The sequence below is a fragment of the Eublepharis macularius genome, chromosome 1, assembly GCF_028583425.1.
Source record: "Eublepharis macularius isolate TG4126 chromosome 1, MPM_Emac_v1.0, whole genome shotgun sequence".
NCBI lineage: Eukaryota > Metazoa > Chordata > Lepidosauria > Squamata > Eublepharidae > Eublepharis > Eublepharis macularius.
Window position 1 is genome coordinate 251,057,441 of NC_072790.1, and position 14,486 is coordinate 251,071,926.

A 14,486-nucleotide genomic window follows, 5' to 3' on the forward strand; every position below is an offset into this window, starting at 1 on the left:
CCCAGATGGCAAAACACTGTCAGGATCCCTAGCCAAACTGGCCTGGGGAAAATTGCTACCTGACCCCTTACCCTGGGCATGTAAGAAGGGGCCACGAGAACTAAGCCCTGATGTAACCCCTTCTGCCCTCCCCCTCTTGATCTGCCCAGGTTCACAGAATCAGCATTGCTGTCAGAGGGCCGTCTAGCCTCTGCTTTAAAACCTCCAAAGAAGGACAGCCCACCACCTCCCGAGGAAACCTGTTCCACTGAGGGACTGCTCTAACTTTCAGGAAGTTCTTCCTAATGTTTAGCTGAAAACTCTTTTGATTTAATTTCAACCTGTTCCAGGGACTCTTCACCAAATAGTGCCAAGGGGACAGGGCACGGTCTCCCTCTGGCCTTCAGCCAGGACACATTTTCTGCTGGAAATTTCCATGGGTCTCCATAATAAAAACACGTGTTTATAAATCCATTTCCCTGGCTTTATTAAATGTTCCACATATGTACATTTCAAAGGGGAACCATTTACAGGTTGGCCCGGCCCTGCCTCCTGCTGCCTGCAAGTCACGGTGGGGGGAGTGGTAAGGGAGGTTCTTGAAACCTCAAAAGAAACAGAAATGGTGCAAGGGGGGGGGGTCCCACTTTTTCTTATGTCAAAATGCTTCCATTTTTAGACCATAATACGTTAACGATTTAAAAAACTCTCAAACATGCAAACAGTAGAAAAAAACATTTTTCCTCTTTTTTTTTATACGCTGGCAGTGGAAAATAAAAACAGAAGTTTCCCTCCATTGTGCATGTCACAGCTGGGTTTGATCGGAGCACGGCCTCTGGGGAACGTAGTGTCTTGATGCCGTCGGAGAAAGCAGGCTGCAGTAGCTAAGGATAGCTTTAAAAGATTAAGTCAATGGTCCAGCACGGAATTAGTTCCCAAATCTCCCACCCAGAAAGACCGCCAAGCTGGGCTTGGATTTTCCAAAGTATAATGTCAGCAATTCCAAGGAGCAGGTGACTTGACGGCTTCTCAGCTGGAGAAAGGCAAACTATTATGTCAACCGTCAGGAAGTCCAAGTAACTTTCTGTGAGCGCATCTTCAATTAACCCTTTTTGAGGAAGTACGACACTACCATGTCTAAAGATCCACTCGCTGGCTGGCGAAAGAACGGGTAGGTTTCACCCTCTCCCTCCCGGAAACAATGATGCACACACATTCAATTGCTGCTTTCTTGTTTAAAAAGGAAATCCCAAATTTCCACGGGCCGTTATAGAATGTTTTATGTGTTAATCGCTTTTTAAAAAAGAGTTGCTGCAGAAACCTGCTTCTCTGGGTCCGAGTGTTAAAGAAAAACAATCGTGTGTTAAGACAAATTAAGACAAAAACAAAAAAAAGAGAAAAGATTTAGAGATACTGATTCATTAGCTACACACTGGTTTTCCTCGTCTTCCAAAAAGGTCACATTGATGATGTAGTATAATTAAAAACCGTTTTGCACAATATAAAAACAAAAAACCCCCAGAAACTATAATACAGTGAGGTAAAGAAAATGCCAAAAAATATTCACCCACAATATATCTTCAGAAAATACCAACACAGTGATTTTTTTTTTAAAAAAAAGCACAAAAAAAAACCCCCTTAAGAAATGAACAGCATAAATGGCTACTAGCCTGCGTGTTCACCTACAAAGCTCCTACGCCCACAAATCCACAGGGAAGTGAAAACGGCCTCAATCCAACACTGAGTTAAAACAAAGAAAAGCAAGAAGCCTTCTCTGGCGGGTTTCTCAGATTTCCATCAGATCCAAATCAGCGTCCTCAAAGCCATAGAAAGATTCCGTCTCGCTTTCCCCTTCAAAGAGCTGGTGGAGGATCTCCGGGTTGGTGGATTCTTCATGCTGGGCTCCGTCAGGCAGGTCGGCCTCGTCTCGGGGCTCGTTGTTGAGTTTCAGCTGCTCCTCCAAAGAGGCAATCAGTTCCTCCTGCATGTCGGCGTTGCGTGTCGGCGTGTTGGCCGTGCCGTCAGGGCCAGGCAGCACACTAGCCACTAGGAAAGACTGCTGTACAAGTTCGGGGCAATCACCGATCACCTCTAGGACCTCCGCCAGCCAGCACAAGACCAGCTGAAGGAGGATGTCCGAGTCGCACGTGGAGTCTGCCATCTCCTTTGCTTGCTCTTTCCACTTTTTATGCAAGAAGTTTTTCACAGTCCTTTTGATGCAAACGTCCAAAGGTTGGATTTTGGAGCTGCAGCCAGCCGGGACCACGGCGGGCAACGTGCTGAAGGAGCTCAGCATAGTCAGGACTTCTTCTGACAGATGCGTCCGGTGGCAATCCAGGACTAGCATGCTTTTGCTGTTTTGACTCTCGATGTGCTTCTGCCATACTTTGGAGGCCCACACTTCCATGACTTCATCGTCATGGTACCCGTTCTCCTTTGCCTCGAGGACGATGGTCTCTGGCACATTTGCAGCCTGCTCCACGCGACCCCGGTAGAAGACGAGGGTGGGCAGGATGGTTCCGTCGGCCAAGATAGCCAGAATGACATCGCACCAAGGCTCGCCAGTCCCCACCGTCTGCAAGGCGTTCTCTTTCCGGTCGTCGCTGCACAGCACTTCCACGTCCAAGAAGAGGGAGATCTCGTCGATGGCTGCAATCATGGACAGCGGCAGGTCCTGGGTGTGGATCTGCCGCTGCACAAACTCGATGAAGCAGTTGGCGTTCTCCTCGACGTCTTTGGGGAGAGGGTGAGCCACTGCCCGGCGGTTGTGCGTGCTGAGGCTATGTCGGAGCATGAACCGCACGGCCCACTCGTACGAGATTTTGAAGCCCCCCTCCAGCGATCGCCCAATCTTTGTGGCCTTCTGGAAGAGCGTCTCCTCGTTGACCGGCAACTGCTGCTCTCGCTGCGTCAGGACCCATTCCGCCAGCTTCTCTTCAGCCTCTAAGCTCAGGTACTTGCCCTCGGACAAAGATGCCATGTTCTCCTCCTGGAAGGCCTGGAACCTCCTCAGCCAACGCCGGATCCGCCTCGGAGGGTTCTTGAAGTGTTCTGCCGCCTGCTCCGTGTTGCAGCACAAAGCGAAGAGCACCACCCGGAGCTTCTTCACAGACAGTTGCTCCTTTCTGCTGACTGGTTCGGGAGATTCTTTCACCGGCTGCTCCTGAACTTGGTCTTCCACACTGACGCACTCTTCCTCCGGGGCAGCTGCCGGCTCTTGGATGGCCTCGGGCCCCTCCTTAGGCGCTGCCTCGTTCTTCTCCTCCTCTGGTGGAGGAGATGGTGTGTTCACAGTAGCAACTTTGCTTGGGGGGTAAGTTGAGCTCGGCGCCTTCACACCGCCGTCAATGGGCTGGCTGGGTCTTTAAGGGAAGAAAACAGAAGAGAATGAGATCAGATGTCTCCTTTAGAAAGAAGAACAAATATTCAGCACAGGGGGGTGGGTGGCAAAGCAACAGAATCGGCAAGGTGAGACACTGTGAAAGATTTACCTTGGAAGCGAAGCCCAGGTAGCACCTGTAAAAGGAGAGAGAAAAAGAGAACAGGAAGTTAGGCTTGCTGCCTGAAATACAGGGTCAGGGTGCTGTTTTATACCAGCCTTCCAATGCACTTAAAGATCTTGGCAACTGGACTCAAACAGGGCTGGCGCGTCCATGGAGGTGGTGCTGGCAGCCGCCTCGAGCACTGACCAGGGCACGGGCGTGCACCACAGAGCTGGCAGCAGCAGTGCTGGTGGCTGAGCAGGAGGGCTGGGAAGCTGACCGTGTGCCGCCCCGGCCGCCTGCCATGCTTGGCACACAGCTGAGCTGCTGCAGCCTCCCAGCCCTCCTGCTCAGCTGCCTTTTGCTGCTTCCACCACCAGCCCGCACTGCCAGCTGGGCGCAGCAGCTGCGAGCCAGGCAGCTGGCGCGGCGTGCAGAGCAACTGAGCAGGAGGGCTGGGAGGACACACGCGCACCACCCCGGCCGCCTGCTGCGCCTGGCCCGCAGTTGCTTTGGCCGGGCCAGGAGCGTGTGCTGGCGGCGGCAGCACAGGATAACTGAGCAGGCAGCCTCCCAGCCCTCCCACTCAGTTGCCCTGTGCTGCCACCACTAGCACACAGCTGTGGGCCAGCCAGGTGTGGCAGGTGGCCAGGGCAGTGCGGGGCAACTGAGTGGGAGGGGTCTGCTTTCTCTCTTTTTCCTACTTGCCTCCAGCGGAAGGTGAGAAATGGGGAGAAGGGCATGTTTTTATTTGCTTTCACTGCTTTTGCCGCACGGGTGATAGGGAAGACGTGGCCGGGAAAGCCAGCCAAACGGTATCGCCTCCAGCCCTTACCTCGGAGAATGACGTTGCTGAATTCGTGCGATGGGTTGAAGACGAGGTGCTTGGCCATGGCGTCGCCTTCGGACGTCACAAAAAGGCAAGCGGAGCACGCCAGCCGTACCCCACTAGGGAAAGGAAGAGAAAAGGGGGCCCACTTGAGAGTGGAAGGACTTGCCGCTAGGAAACACACCCATTATAAAACTTTTCCCCACTAACCACTAACCACACATCTCGCTCCAGCCGTTACAAGACAAGATCCCATCGCAGTGGGGAGCCTCAAGTCCTTCCATGCAATTCTTGAGGGTTTTGCCAGTAATCCGAGAAATCGTTTAAATTGTATTTTTAAAGCATCTAAATGCTTCAAAATACTTTTTTTAAAAAAAGAGGCCATTTATACTTAGGTGCTTTGCCTAGTCCTCAGAATTTTCAAGTCTAAACTTTAGAATGTTCTTCCCTGGGAAAAAAAAATCCGAATTTGTCTTGCCTTAAGAAATTTATTTGTAAAAAGAAAGAAACTCACAAGCTTGGGTTGAATCACAGAGATCTCTTTTGCTAGTGGCGGGGCCTTCTCCGGCAGAAAGAACCTTCTCCCGTCGCAAGCCGTGCCATTAGCAAAAGCGATCTGAGGGCTTTCACTGCCATCCTTTCTTTCATACGTAGTTTAATTACTTTAAGGTTTTCCTTCAGTTTTTTTAGTGTTTTCTTATGTTCTCACCCACCCAGCTCTTAAGAAGCGTTGCATATTCCATACTACCAACAGATCAGTTCTGCACCAACTTTGGGTATTCCCCTTCCCCTCTCCCCCTCCAAGAAAGCCTGAGAACTGTAATATTATAGTGAGGAGGCTGAGGATTCTCCGTTAGCAATCTTGTAGCCTTTTCACAAAACTACAGTTCCCAGGGTGGTTTAGGGACCAGGAACAAGCATTAAACCAGTTTGCACATTTGTGACAAAGTAAGGCAGAAACACAAATCAAGTGATGCCAGGAGGGCCGCAATTCATTCGGAGGCATTCCGCCTTACCAGATTGTGTAGTTTTTGAACAAGGCCAAATACTTCGGACTCTTGCGAGGAACGTGGTTGCTGTTTGGAAGGACAAAGCACAAAACCAAGGCAAAATGTGACAACCGTGACCGACTCGCTGCCCTGGAACCACCTGGTCTGCCCCTGCCCAAAGCTGGACCCCTTCAAACCACCTCAGCCACCCTCCCTGGCTTCTGAGATTTCTTTGCAGTTGTAACTTACTTTCTAACCCTCGAGGACCTACTGTGGAGGACCCCAGTGGAGTACCGGATCAGATTCAAGGTTCTGGTATTGACCTGTAAGGCCCTGTGAGGACTGGGACCAGCATGTCCAAGGGACCGTCTCTCCCCATATATTCCCCAGAGGACACTCCGATCAGGGGACAAACAGCTGTTGGTCCCTGGACCCAAGGAGGCCTGCCGAGCCTCGACTAGAGCCAGGGCCTTTTCAGTCCTGGCTCCCACCTGATGGAACGCTCTGTCCGCTGAAATCAGGGCCCAGCAGGACCTACTATCCTTCCGCCAGGCCTGCGAGACAGAGTTGTTCCGCCAGGCACATGGCTGAGGCTGGGCCCCCGCCGGCCTGGAAAAAGAGGTGCATAAAATCTTAACCCTCCCTGTGAAGGCTGTCCACCACCCTGTTTTAAATGTGTATTAATACAATGCTGTTTTAATGATGTTTTAACGCAGATTAATTTTTATTGCATTTTAATATGTTGTTATCTGCCCTGAGCCCGCTTGCGAGGAGGGCGGAATAGAAATTTGAAATAAATAAATAAAATTAAATAAAAAAACTGCTATGCTGGTCTTCTGCAGCTTTTGCAGCCTGGGACTGTCTCTTATCTGCACCGCCCCCGCCCCCCCCGGCCCCTTACGCAGTGCTTACTTGATCATGTGGTTGGCGTAGGCGCGTGAGCAGCAGGTGCTGTAACGGCACAGCGAGCAGTGGACGTAGGTGGGGAAGTGGTTGGGGAAATCCGGGATTTCAAAACTGCACTCCAGGCACGTCTGCCTGCCAAGGACGCTCCTGTGGACACAAAGGGACAGCCCAGTCAGGGGCCAGCCAACAGGCCACGGAGACAGTCCAGTCCTGCTGCAAGCAACTGGATTGCAAAATGTTTCAGGGAGGAGCTGGAATGAACAAGGCAAGGTAAGTGCGAAGAGGGATGGAGGGGGCAAGCTTTCATAAGAGGGCCCCAGACAAGCTACACGCACACTGCCGGAGGTGCTGGGACTGGCTCCAAATATGAAGGATCTTCTCTTATGAAAACGTGTGTGTGTGTGTATGAATAAACACACGCACATGGCACTCCTAAAGAAGAAAACTAAAAATCCCATGGAGGGTTGACCTATTCAACATTCCTGGGAATCAAGCAGGACTCAGCTAGCGACATCCCTCTTGGAAACGTTCAGATGATGAACAGCAGTATGACCCCATGTTCGCCTCAAAGCACCGAGGGAAAGTAAGGCACTGGCAGGAATAAAATGTCACTGGGCTATCTTCCACAAGCTGAAAGCTCTAACGTCGAGCCCTTTCAAAATTCAAAGTACAGCAGCCTCCGAAGCAAAGAACGGAGGCTTCGGGGCGTTGAAAACAGGTCGGAGCATCCCCCTCTCCGGGAGATTTGGTTCCCTGTTCATCCAGCTTCCTTCAGAAGGGGCCAGGCTACCCAAGCAGTCCAGAATACTGAGGAGCAGCGAGGGGACCCAAGCAAAGGGAACCATCCTGCTCTCTCTAGCCAGGGGCTGTCTGGATTCTGTATGGGCCCAGCTGCACCCTGGAGCAAGATCCCGATCACGGGCTGGACCCTGCAGATGTGTTCTGCTTACAGTGACGCCATTCTCTGGTGCAAGCACTCGTCAGGCTCTTTGCTTCAAAGGAAGGCACTGCTGTGAGCAGAACAAGCCCACAGGATCTGACCCAATTCTGCATTTTCTATTTTGGTCCAGTGGGCCTCCGTGCTTCAGAAAGAAGCTGGAAAACAACTTGGAAAAATACTTTTAAGACGACCCAAAATTAAGATGTGATGCTCAAAACGAAGGCCCATCCAGGTCAAAAACCGATGCCTCCTAATGGACAGAGAGGAGCTCAGTCCAGTGCCTGGACCACCCTGGGAGAATTTGGATATTGCTGGCAAAATCCGAGAGCTGCCAGTCATTTGGTTCATGCTAAGGGTGATTTTCCTTCCTGCTGCTAAGGGACCAAATCCACATGAAGGTTGTTTTCTCCTGCGTCAGACTCTTGGTCTGTCAACTTCAGTGCAGTGCATGGGGCAGGGGGTTGGACTAGATGGTCTCTAAGGCCCCTTCCAGCTTAATGATTCTACAATGCTCTCCAGGGTCTCTGTTGGAAGTCTTTCTCATTATTTCCTACCCGAGCTTTTAAAATTGGAGATGTGGAGGATTGACTGGACTCAGACTTTCTATATTCAAAGCAGAGACTCTACCACTGAGCCGCCCCCCTCCTAATTGGTAAGGCTTGGCTACTGGCTAGAACACGGCTCCAGGAGTTAAAAGAGTTTTATCCACCCAAGGAAGAAAGGAAAGGCAAAATCTGGGCCGTCTGAGACATTCCACCACTATCCAAAACAAGACTTCTTTACAAAACAATATTTTAGCCTGAAACTTGGTAAGAAGTTCTGACATTTTCCTGACGGCTTTCTTCTGGACGTTCCTCTGGAATGGCGGGTACGGGAAGTTGGGCTGGGGGTCCGAAGAAGCCGACACCAAGGCAGCATCCTGCATGAGGCCTGGGGGCATGTCACCGGAAGAGAGGGGCACCGTCCGGGGCTGGCCTCTAGAGGCCCGAATGGTCACCTGCAGCCGAGCACAAAAGAGAAGGATGTAATGATCCAAAGGAAGAACAGGAACCCTACAAAAAAACACAGGGCCTTAGAGTTCAACTAAGACCATCTGCAGACTAGAGACCAGATTTCACAGGAACACTTGCAAGTCGAAACAAGATCGCTCAGAACTCAGTCATTGTACTCTTGATTTGGTACATTTTTATCTTACTCTAGGGAGGCCTACATCGTTCTCCCTCTCTCTGCTTATCCTCCCTACCAACCTGAGAGACAGGTTAGGGCTTAGACTGAGAGAGGGAGAGGGTGTAACTAGCCCAAAGACGCGCTTCCAGGGCAGACTGAGGATTCAAGCCAGGATCACCCAGAGTCCAGCCCAGCACTGTAACCTCTGCACCAAAACGCCTCTCTGCTGCCTATTTCAGTCAGCCTGTATTTCACGGCATCTGTTTCCGTCTTGTTCTTCCCTATTATCTTTCTTGTATTTGGTCCCCATGATTGGAAGAAACATGTAACTCATCTGGTCTGTATTTTTTTAAATTTAATACATGACTATTTAGCTTTTGTAATGGCTCATGAATCTTTCTTAAAACCAAACCATGCAGATGTCGCAGGGGCTGGCACCACTCCAACATGCCAGTCCAAAATGGTACTGGACATTACCAAGATGGTGGAGTCTTTGGCTGTCTGACAGGGCCCTGCACAGTTCCTGCCAGGCAGGTGATCAGCCGTGGCATGGGATGAAAGGCCGTGCGATGTGCTTTCAGTCTCCTGGCCCGCAAACTGGCACAGCTAAAGGCATAGGGCAGGGGTGGGGAACCTTTTTCCCGCCGAGGGCCAACTTTATGTTGTCTCGTGCAGGGAGGGCCCTTTCCCGCACGCGTGATGTCGCTCCCGGAAATAATGTCATCACGCAGTGTGCATTATGACGTCACTTCCAGGAGCGACATCATGCGCGCGGGAAAAAGGGCGCTTGTGTTCCCTTTCTCCTTGCCGCCACTGCTGTGGCCCACTTGTGGTGATGGTGGCAGTGGCAGCAGCTCTGTCGCCAGTGCCCCCCGCCGCCACCTGCTCTTGCCGCTGCGGCACAGGCCGCTTTCGCCAGCGCTGGGGGTCGCTCTTGGTGGCAGCGGCGGAGGCAGTGGGCAGCACTGGCAACAGCAGGTGGTGGCAGCAAGAGCAGCCTGCTTTCGCCGCCGCCTGCTCTCGCAGTGCAGGAGAGCACCCCCCACCAAGTGGGTATGTGGGAGCAGGGGAGGAAGGGTAGGATCGGGGGTGGGGGGGTTCGCCTGTAGCTCCGCCGCTATCCGCGGGCCAGTCCAAATGACTTCGGCCTGTGGGCCGGACGTTCCCCACCCCTGGCATAGGGGCTTGTGAGTCTCTGTGAGTCCCTTGCTTGTATAATATATCGTGTGGACTGCTGGTCCCCGTAGCTTGCTCTCTCCTGTTACTGGCATCAGCTCTGCAAAGTCACAGGCAGAGAACAGCTTTCCTCAGCACCTGTCGCCCGGAGTCATTCTGCACGCAAAGCAAATGCTCAGCCACTGAGCCCTATTATCCCTCCTGTGCGAAAGTACTTGGTGATGGGAGCAGGGCAGCTAAGTGGCCGGGGAATGCAGATGAAGCAGAACTAGACAGGCAAAAGTTTGGGATTGATAGGCAAGTCGGTCAGTAAGTGTTGCGTATATTTCTATCTTCCCCCCCTCCCCCATAAAGCCTACCAATATTCCGCCAGCCCAGCTGTTACTCTCGTTTGTGGCTTAAAAGGAAAAGTAACCGCACGTTCACCCTTGGCCAACCTTCCCTTGTCTAACTGCCTGGTGGCAACTTGGACTCGCCCCAAGGCAAGTGGCTGCTAGATTCCGTGGCCTTGACCAGGGCCGCTGAGGTCCGGTGCCCTGCTGCTGCCAAACTTCTACATCCCCCCTCCCCCCCCAGCTGCCTGTACCTTGGTGCCTGGTTTCAGTCCCTCCAGTTGCTTGGGCTTGCGGAAGGTTTTGTGGTGCTGCAGCTTGTGCTCGATTTTGTCCTTGGCAAAGAGGAACTGAAGACGGCACTTGTTGCAGTGGTAGACGCTCTTCTTCTGCAAACGAAACGAAGATGCCCCGCGGGGAGTGTTAGGGACGGGCTGCTGAGCAAGAAGGTGATAGGGCGGCAGGGCGGATCTCATTCCTACCCACCCACATTTCTGTGCATCTCAGAGGCAGCAATCCCATCACTCATGACAGGATCCTACCAGGAGGGCCCAGAAGTACTTATTGGTCCTGTTTGGAAGGCAAGGCCACCTACCACCCAACCCTTCATAGAGGGTAACCCATGTAACCCAGGCAACAGCAGGACTGTAGGCAGACAACAGCCTCGTAGCTGAACAGCGCCAAATCAGCTGCACAACAAGAGCTAAACGACACGTGGAAGGGCCTGAACAATTCTCCCCCTTGGGAAGCCAGCCAGGTAAGGATTTGGAGATGGTTGAAGGGCACCAATTCAATTGGGCTGACCATGTTGCTGCCGCCAGGGTGCCCCGTGGCTCTAAACTGGCATTTATAATGAATTTGTTAATTGAAAGGGTTTCTACATATTTCTGTGTGCCGTCAAGTCGCCTCCAGCCTATGGTGACCCTATGAAGGAAAGACCCCCCAAACATCCCTGTCATTAACAGACTTGCTCAGATCCTGCCAACTGGAGGACGTGGCTTCCTTTATTGAGTCTCTTTGGGTCTTCCTCTTTTCCTGCTGCCTTCCACTTTTCCTAGCATTATTGACTTTTCCAGAGACTCTTGTCTTCTCATGATGTGACCAAAGTACAACTACCTTAGTTTTGTCATTTTAGCTTCTAGGGAAAATTCAGGCTTGATTTGATCTAGGACCCACTTATTTGTCCTTTTGGCCTATTTCTACTGGACTAATTTTGTTAACTGCCTGAGGGTAATTAGTGATAAGGCAAAAGAAATGAATGAAGATATTCAGCAGAATGATATGAGAATAAGATGCTAAATCTAAGCTCTCAAAAGGTAGAAGTGAGTTCTATGTGTCACTTCTTAAACACTCAGCAAGTGGAAAGTCTGTATGGCACAGAAAGGACTATGCCTGGCACCTTTCTGCCTGTGGTATTAGTTTTCTACTTGCAAGAAGGTTTTTAGGCAGGACATCACCACACCCCCTTCAGACTGCAGGCAATCAAATTCTCCCTTCTACATAGCTAGGAAACATATGACATTCTGATCTCAGGGTGCCCGAGTCCTGTGATGGCCGAGTGACATGTGCCCAGAAAGATGTCCCCCGTCCATGGCTCCCATGTGAAATGTCCCTGCCTAGCTGGGAGGTGCCAGGGTCACGACTTTACCTGATGCCGCATGAAGTGCTGCTGGAAAGCGTTGCCGTTCTTGAAGACCTTGAGGCAGTAAGGGCAGAGGAGATGCCGCGTGTCCTCGTGGACCATTCGGAAATGGCTGTCCACCTCTGAATAGAGTGAGGAGCGGTACTGGCAGACCTAGTGGGAGCCAATAATGGGGGAGTGTTGAACACTAGAGATGGGCACGAACCAAAATTCATGACAAACTAGGCCAGTTCGTGGTTTGCAAACCAGCCGTTCTACAGATCCCATTACTGACGAACTGTCGCTAACTTTTAGGCTGGTTCGTTTTTTGGTTCGTTACTGCAGACAGCCTGGTGCCGATCAATCAGTTTCCTAGGCAACAGGGGATGGACTTCCTGCAGACCTTCTGCTGACCTGGAAGTTACTTTCTGCTGGCCCGGAAGTGACGATTTTCTGACCTGGATGTGACGTTTTCATGAACCAGATGAACCAGTTTGCGAACCAGGGGGGGTTCATGAAATCTGATGAACCACGAACCACATGGTTCGGTTTTTTTCCAGTTCGTGCCCATCTCTATTGAACACCCAGCCGGAGGAGAGCAGGCCCACTAGAAAGAAGCAGGAGGGCCAACTCTTCTCCTGATGGAGAACCCTCTGAGTTTACTCAGGGCAGCTCTCCTTCCTCCCACCACGACCCCCCTTGCTGCTACTCTGTGACGGGAAAAAGAGAGCCAGTGTGATAGGTGGCGCTAGGTTCGAGTCCAGTAGCATCGTAAAGACCAACAAGATTTCCAGGGCATAAGCTTTTGAGAGTCAAGCCCCGCTTCGTCAGTGAATAGTGGTTAGAATACTGGACTATGATTCGAATGCCGGCTCTGCCGTGAAATCTGGCTGCGTGACCTTGGGCCAGTTAGACATACTCAGCCTGACCTGCCTCACAAGGTTGTTATAAAAGGGAGGAGAGGTATGGCAGGCAGTTTGGGGAAAGGCCAGGGTATAAATGAAGTGAATAAATACGTAAGAACGCCTGTTGAATCTCTGCTGCCTGCAAAACGCCAGAGATATTTTGCACTTCAGCGTTGCCCACAAAGTGAGATACAACCCTAGCTGAAGTTCCAAGGAAGTGCATGTGGAAGGAAGTTAAATTTCTACCCATTTCCCTCTCTACCTGAGCCCCCGATACAAAACATAGGTGAGATGGAAGATGATCTTGCACTGTACCCGTCAGTTGACAGGTGGGGAAATTGCACGGTTTAACCTGACTCCATACGAAACATTTGCTGCGTATTGAAAATTAACACGTCAGAGATACAAATTCTCGCTTTAGCTTTCTCCAGGGTTTGATGATTTTCTATGAGCAAGGTTTTGCCTTTAAATCTGGTGGTCAGACTAGGCTGGACCCAGTGAGGAAATCAAGGAGGTCTCAGCGGGTTTAAAATCAAGGGTTGTGAATTTGCTCTTCTCAGAAAGGCACTTTCCTCTAACACAAGGAGCCTTCCTCTGACACAGGATGTTGGAGAGAATATCTTGCGTCAGGTGAAGAGTCTGTCTGCCAAAAAAAGTGCCTCTTGCTAGTGGAGTGGAGTCACAGGATCCAGCCCCCCCCCCGCCCGCGCTTCCCAGAAGCGTTCGTAGTACCTGGCAGACGTAGGGCATCTCTCCTGGCTTGTGGGTGTCCTTCATGTGCTGCAGAAACATGGGCTCACTCTCAAATGCCCACTCGCAGATCTTGCATTTTGCTGGAATGAAGAGGAAACATGCTGAGCAGACGGGCAGCAAGCCCCACGGAACAGACCTGAGGCTGAGCAGACCTGCTGAGGAGGGTGCTGTAGGAGGAGGAATCAGGAGCCCACTCGAGCATCCAAGTCATGCTCGGAGGAGCTGCTCTGAGTGCCCCCACACCCTGGGAGGTGGAGCGCAAAGAGCCGTGTGGGGCAGGGCTTTCCCAGGGGCCGCACCAAAGTTGAGGAACACCCTCCTGAGGGAAGACCCTGCTGGCATTTGGGGGGCGAGCAAAAACCGTACTGCTTCCGAGGGCAGGTTGGGCTGGATGTTGCGCAAGCACAAGACACCCCCATATACGGGTTATGCCCCGCAGCAGAATTGTGATGGTTTTTCACACAGATATGACTCAATCGCAGTTATCATTTGGAAAGTTTTTTCAACAGGCCCTTCTCTGCCATACAGGAGAATGGGACCTGGGAAGGAAGCCTCGTTCAATTCCCTCCTTACGCTGGTGGACGCGGAAGGGGAGGGCCCTGAGACAGCTGTCCCGCCTTCTCCTGCCGTGCAACAAAATTACTGTTGAGGGGGACTTACTGGTCGATTCGTACGGACTGTGGACGTTTTCCAAGTGGCACTGCAACTGAAAGGGGGTGTTGAACTGCCGGTAACAGTGCTGACAGATAGTGTGGACATCCACTTCCCCGTTCTGCTGATCCAGTTCGACGTGGTGTTTCATATGGTTCATAAACCTTGGGGTAGAAAGCAGACAGAGATGTTGCTGAGAACGTAAGAGAAGCCATGTTGGATCAGGCCAATGGCCCATCCAGTCCAACACTCTGTGTCACACAGTAGTCAAAAAACCAGGTGTCCTCAGGTCTGCCAGTGGGGAAGGGACACTAGAAGCCCTCCCACTGATTGCCCACCCACCCTCAAACACCAAGAATACAGAGCATCACTGCCCTAGACAGAGAGTTCCATCTCTACCTTGTGGCTAATAGCCACTGATGGACCTCTGCCACATATGTTGATCCAATCCCCTCTTGAAGCTGTCTATGCTTGAAGCTGCCACCACCTCCTGTGGCAGTGAATTCCATGTGTTAATCACCCTTTGGGTGAAGAAGTACTTCCTTTTATCCGTTCTAACCCTACTGCTCAGCAATTTCATTGAGTGCCCACATGAGTTCTTGTATTGTGAGAAAGGGAGAAAAAATACTTCTTTCTCTACCTTCTCTATCCCATGCATAATCTTGTAAACCTCTATCATGTCACCCCTCAGTTGTTGTTTCTCCAAGCTAAAGAGCCCCAAGCGCTTTAACCTTTCTTCATAGGGGAAGTGTCCCATCC

The 14,486-nt window shown here is 51.4% G+C and overlaps 1 protein-coding gene across 1 annotated transcript in view; it reads right to left on the minus strand.

Moving 5' to 3' along the window:
- Positions 1 to 441: 441 nt before the first annotated feature.
- Positions 442 to 14,486, minus strand: part of POGZ (pogo transposable element derived with ZNF domain) — a 48,162-nt gene continuing 34,117 nt past the window's right edge. Inside the window, exons 10-19 of the mRNA XM_054997824.1 lie at positions 13,737 to 13,891; positions 13,056 to 13,156; positions 11,446 to 11,592; positions 10,052 to 10,186; positions 7,947 to 8,119; positions 6,189 to 6,329; positions 5,304 to 5,363; positions 4,294 to 4,406; positions 3,468 to 3,492; positions 442 to 3,338 (exon numbers count right to left, since the gene is read on the minus strand). Coding sequence (XP_054853799.1) covers positions 1,763 to 3,338; positions 3,468 to 3,492; positions 4,294 to 4,406; positions 5,304 to 5,363; positions 6,189 to 6,329; positions 7,947 to 8,119; positions 10,052 to 10,186; positions 11,446 to 11,592; positions 13,056 to 13,156; positions 13,737 to 13,891 — 2,626 coding nt within the window. The 3' untranslated portion in view covers positions 442 to 1,762. The remainder of the gene's footprint in view (positions 3,339 to 3,467; positions 3,493 to 4,293; positions 4,407 to 5,303; positions 5,364 to 6,188; positions 6,330 to 7,946; positions 8,120 to 10,051; positions 10,187 to 11,445; positions 11,593 to 13,055; positions 13,157 to 13,736; positions 13,892 to 14,486) is intronic.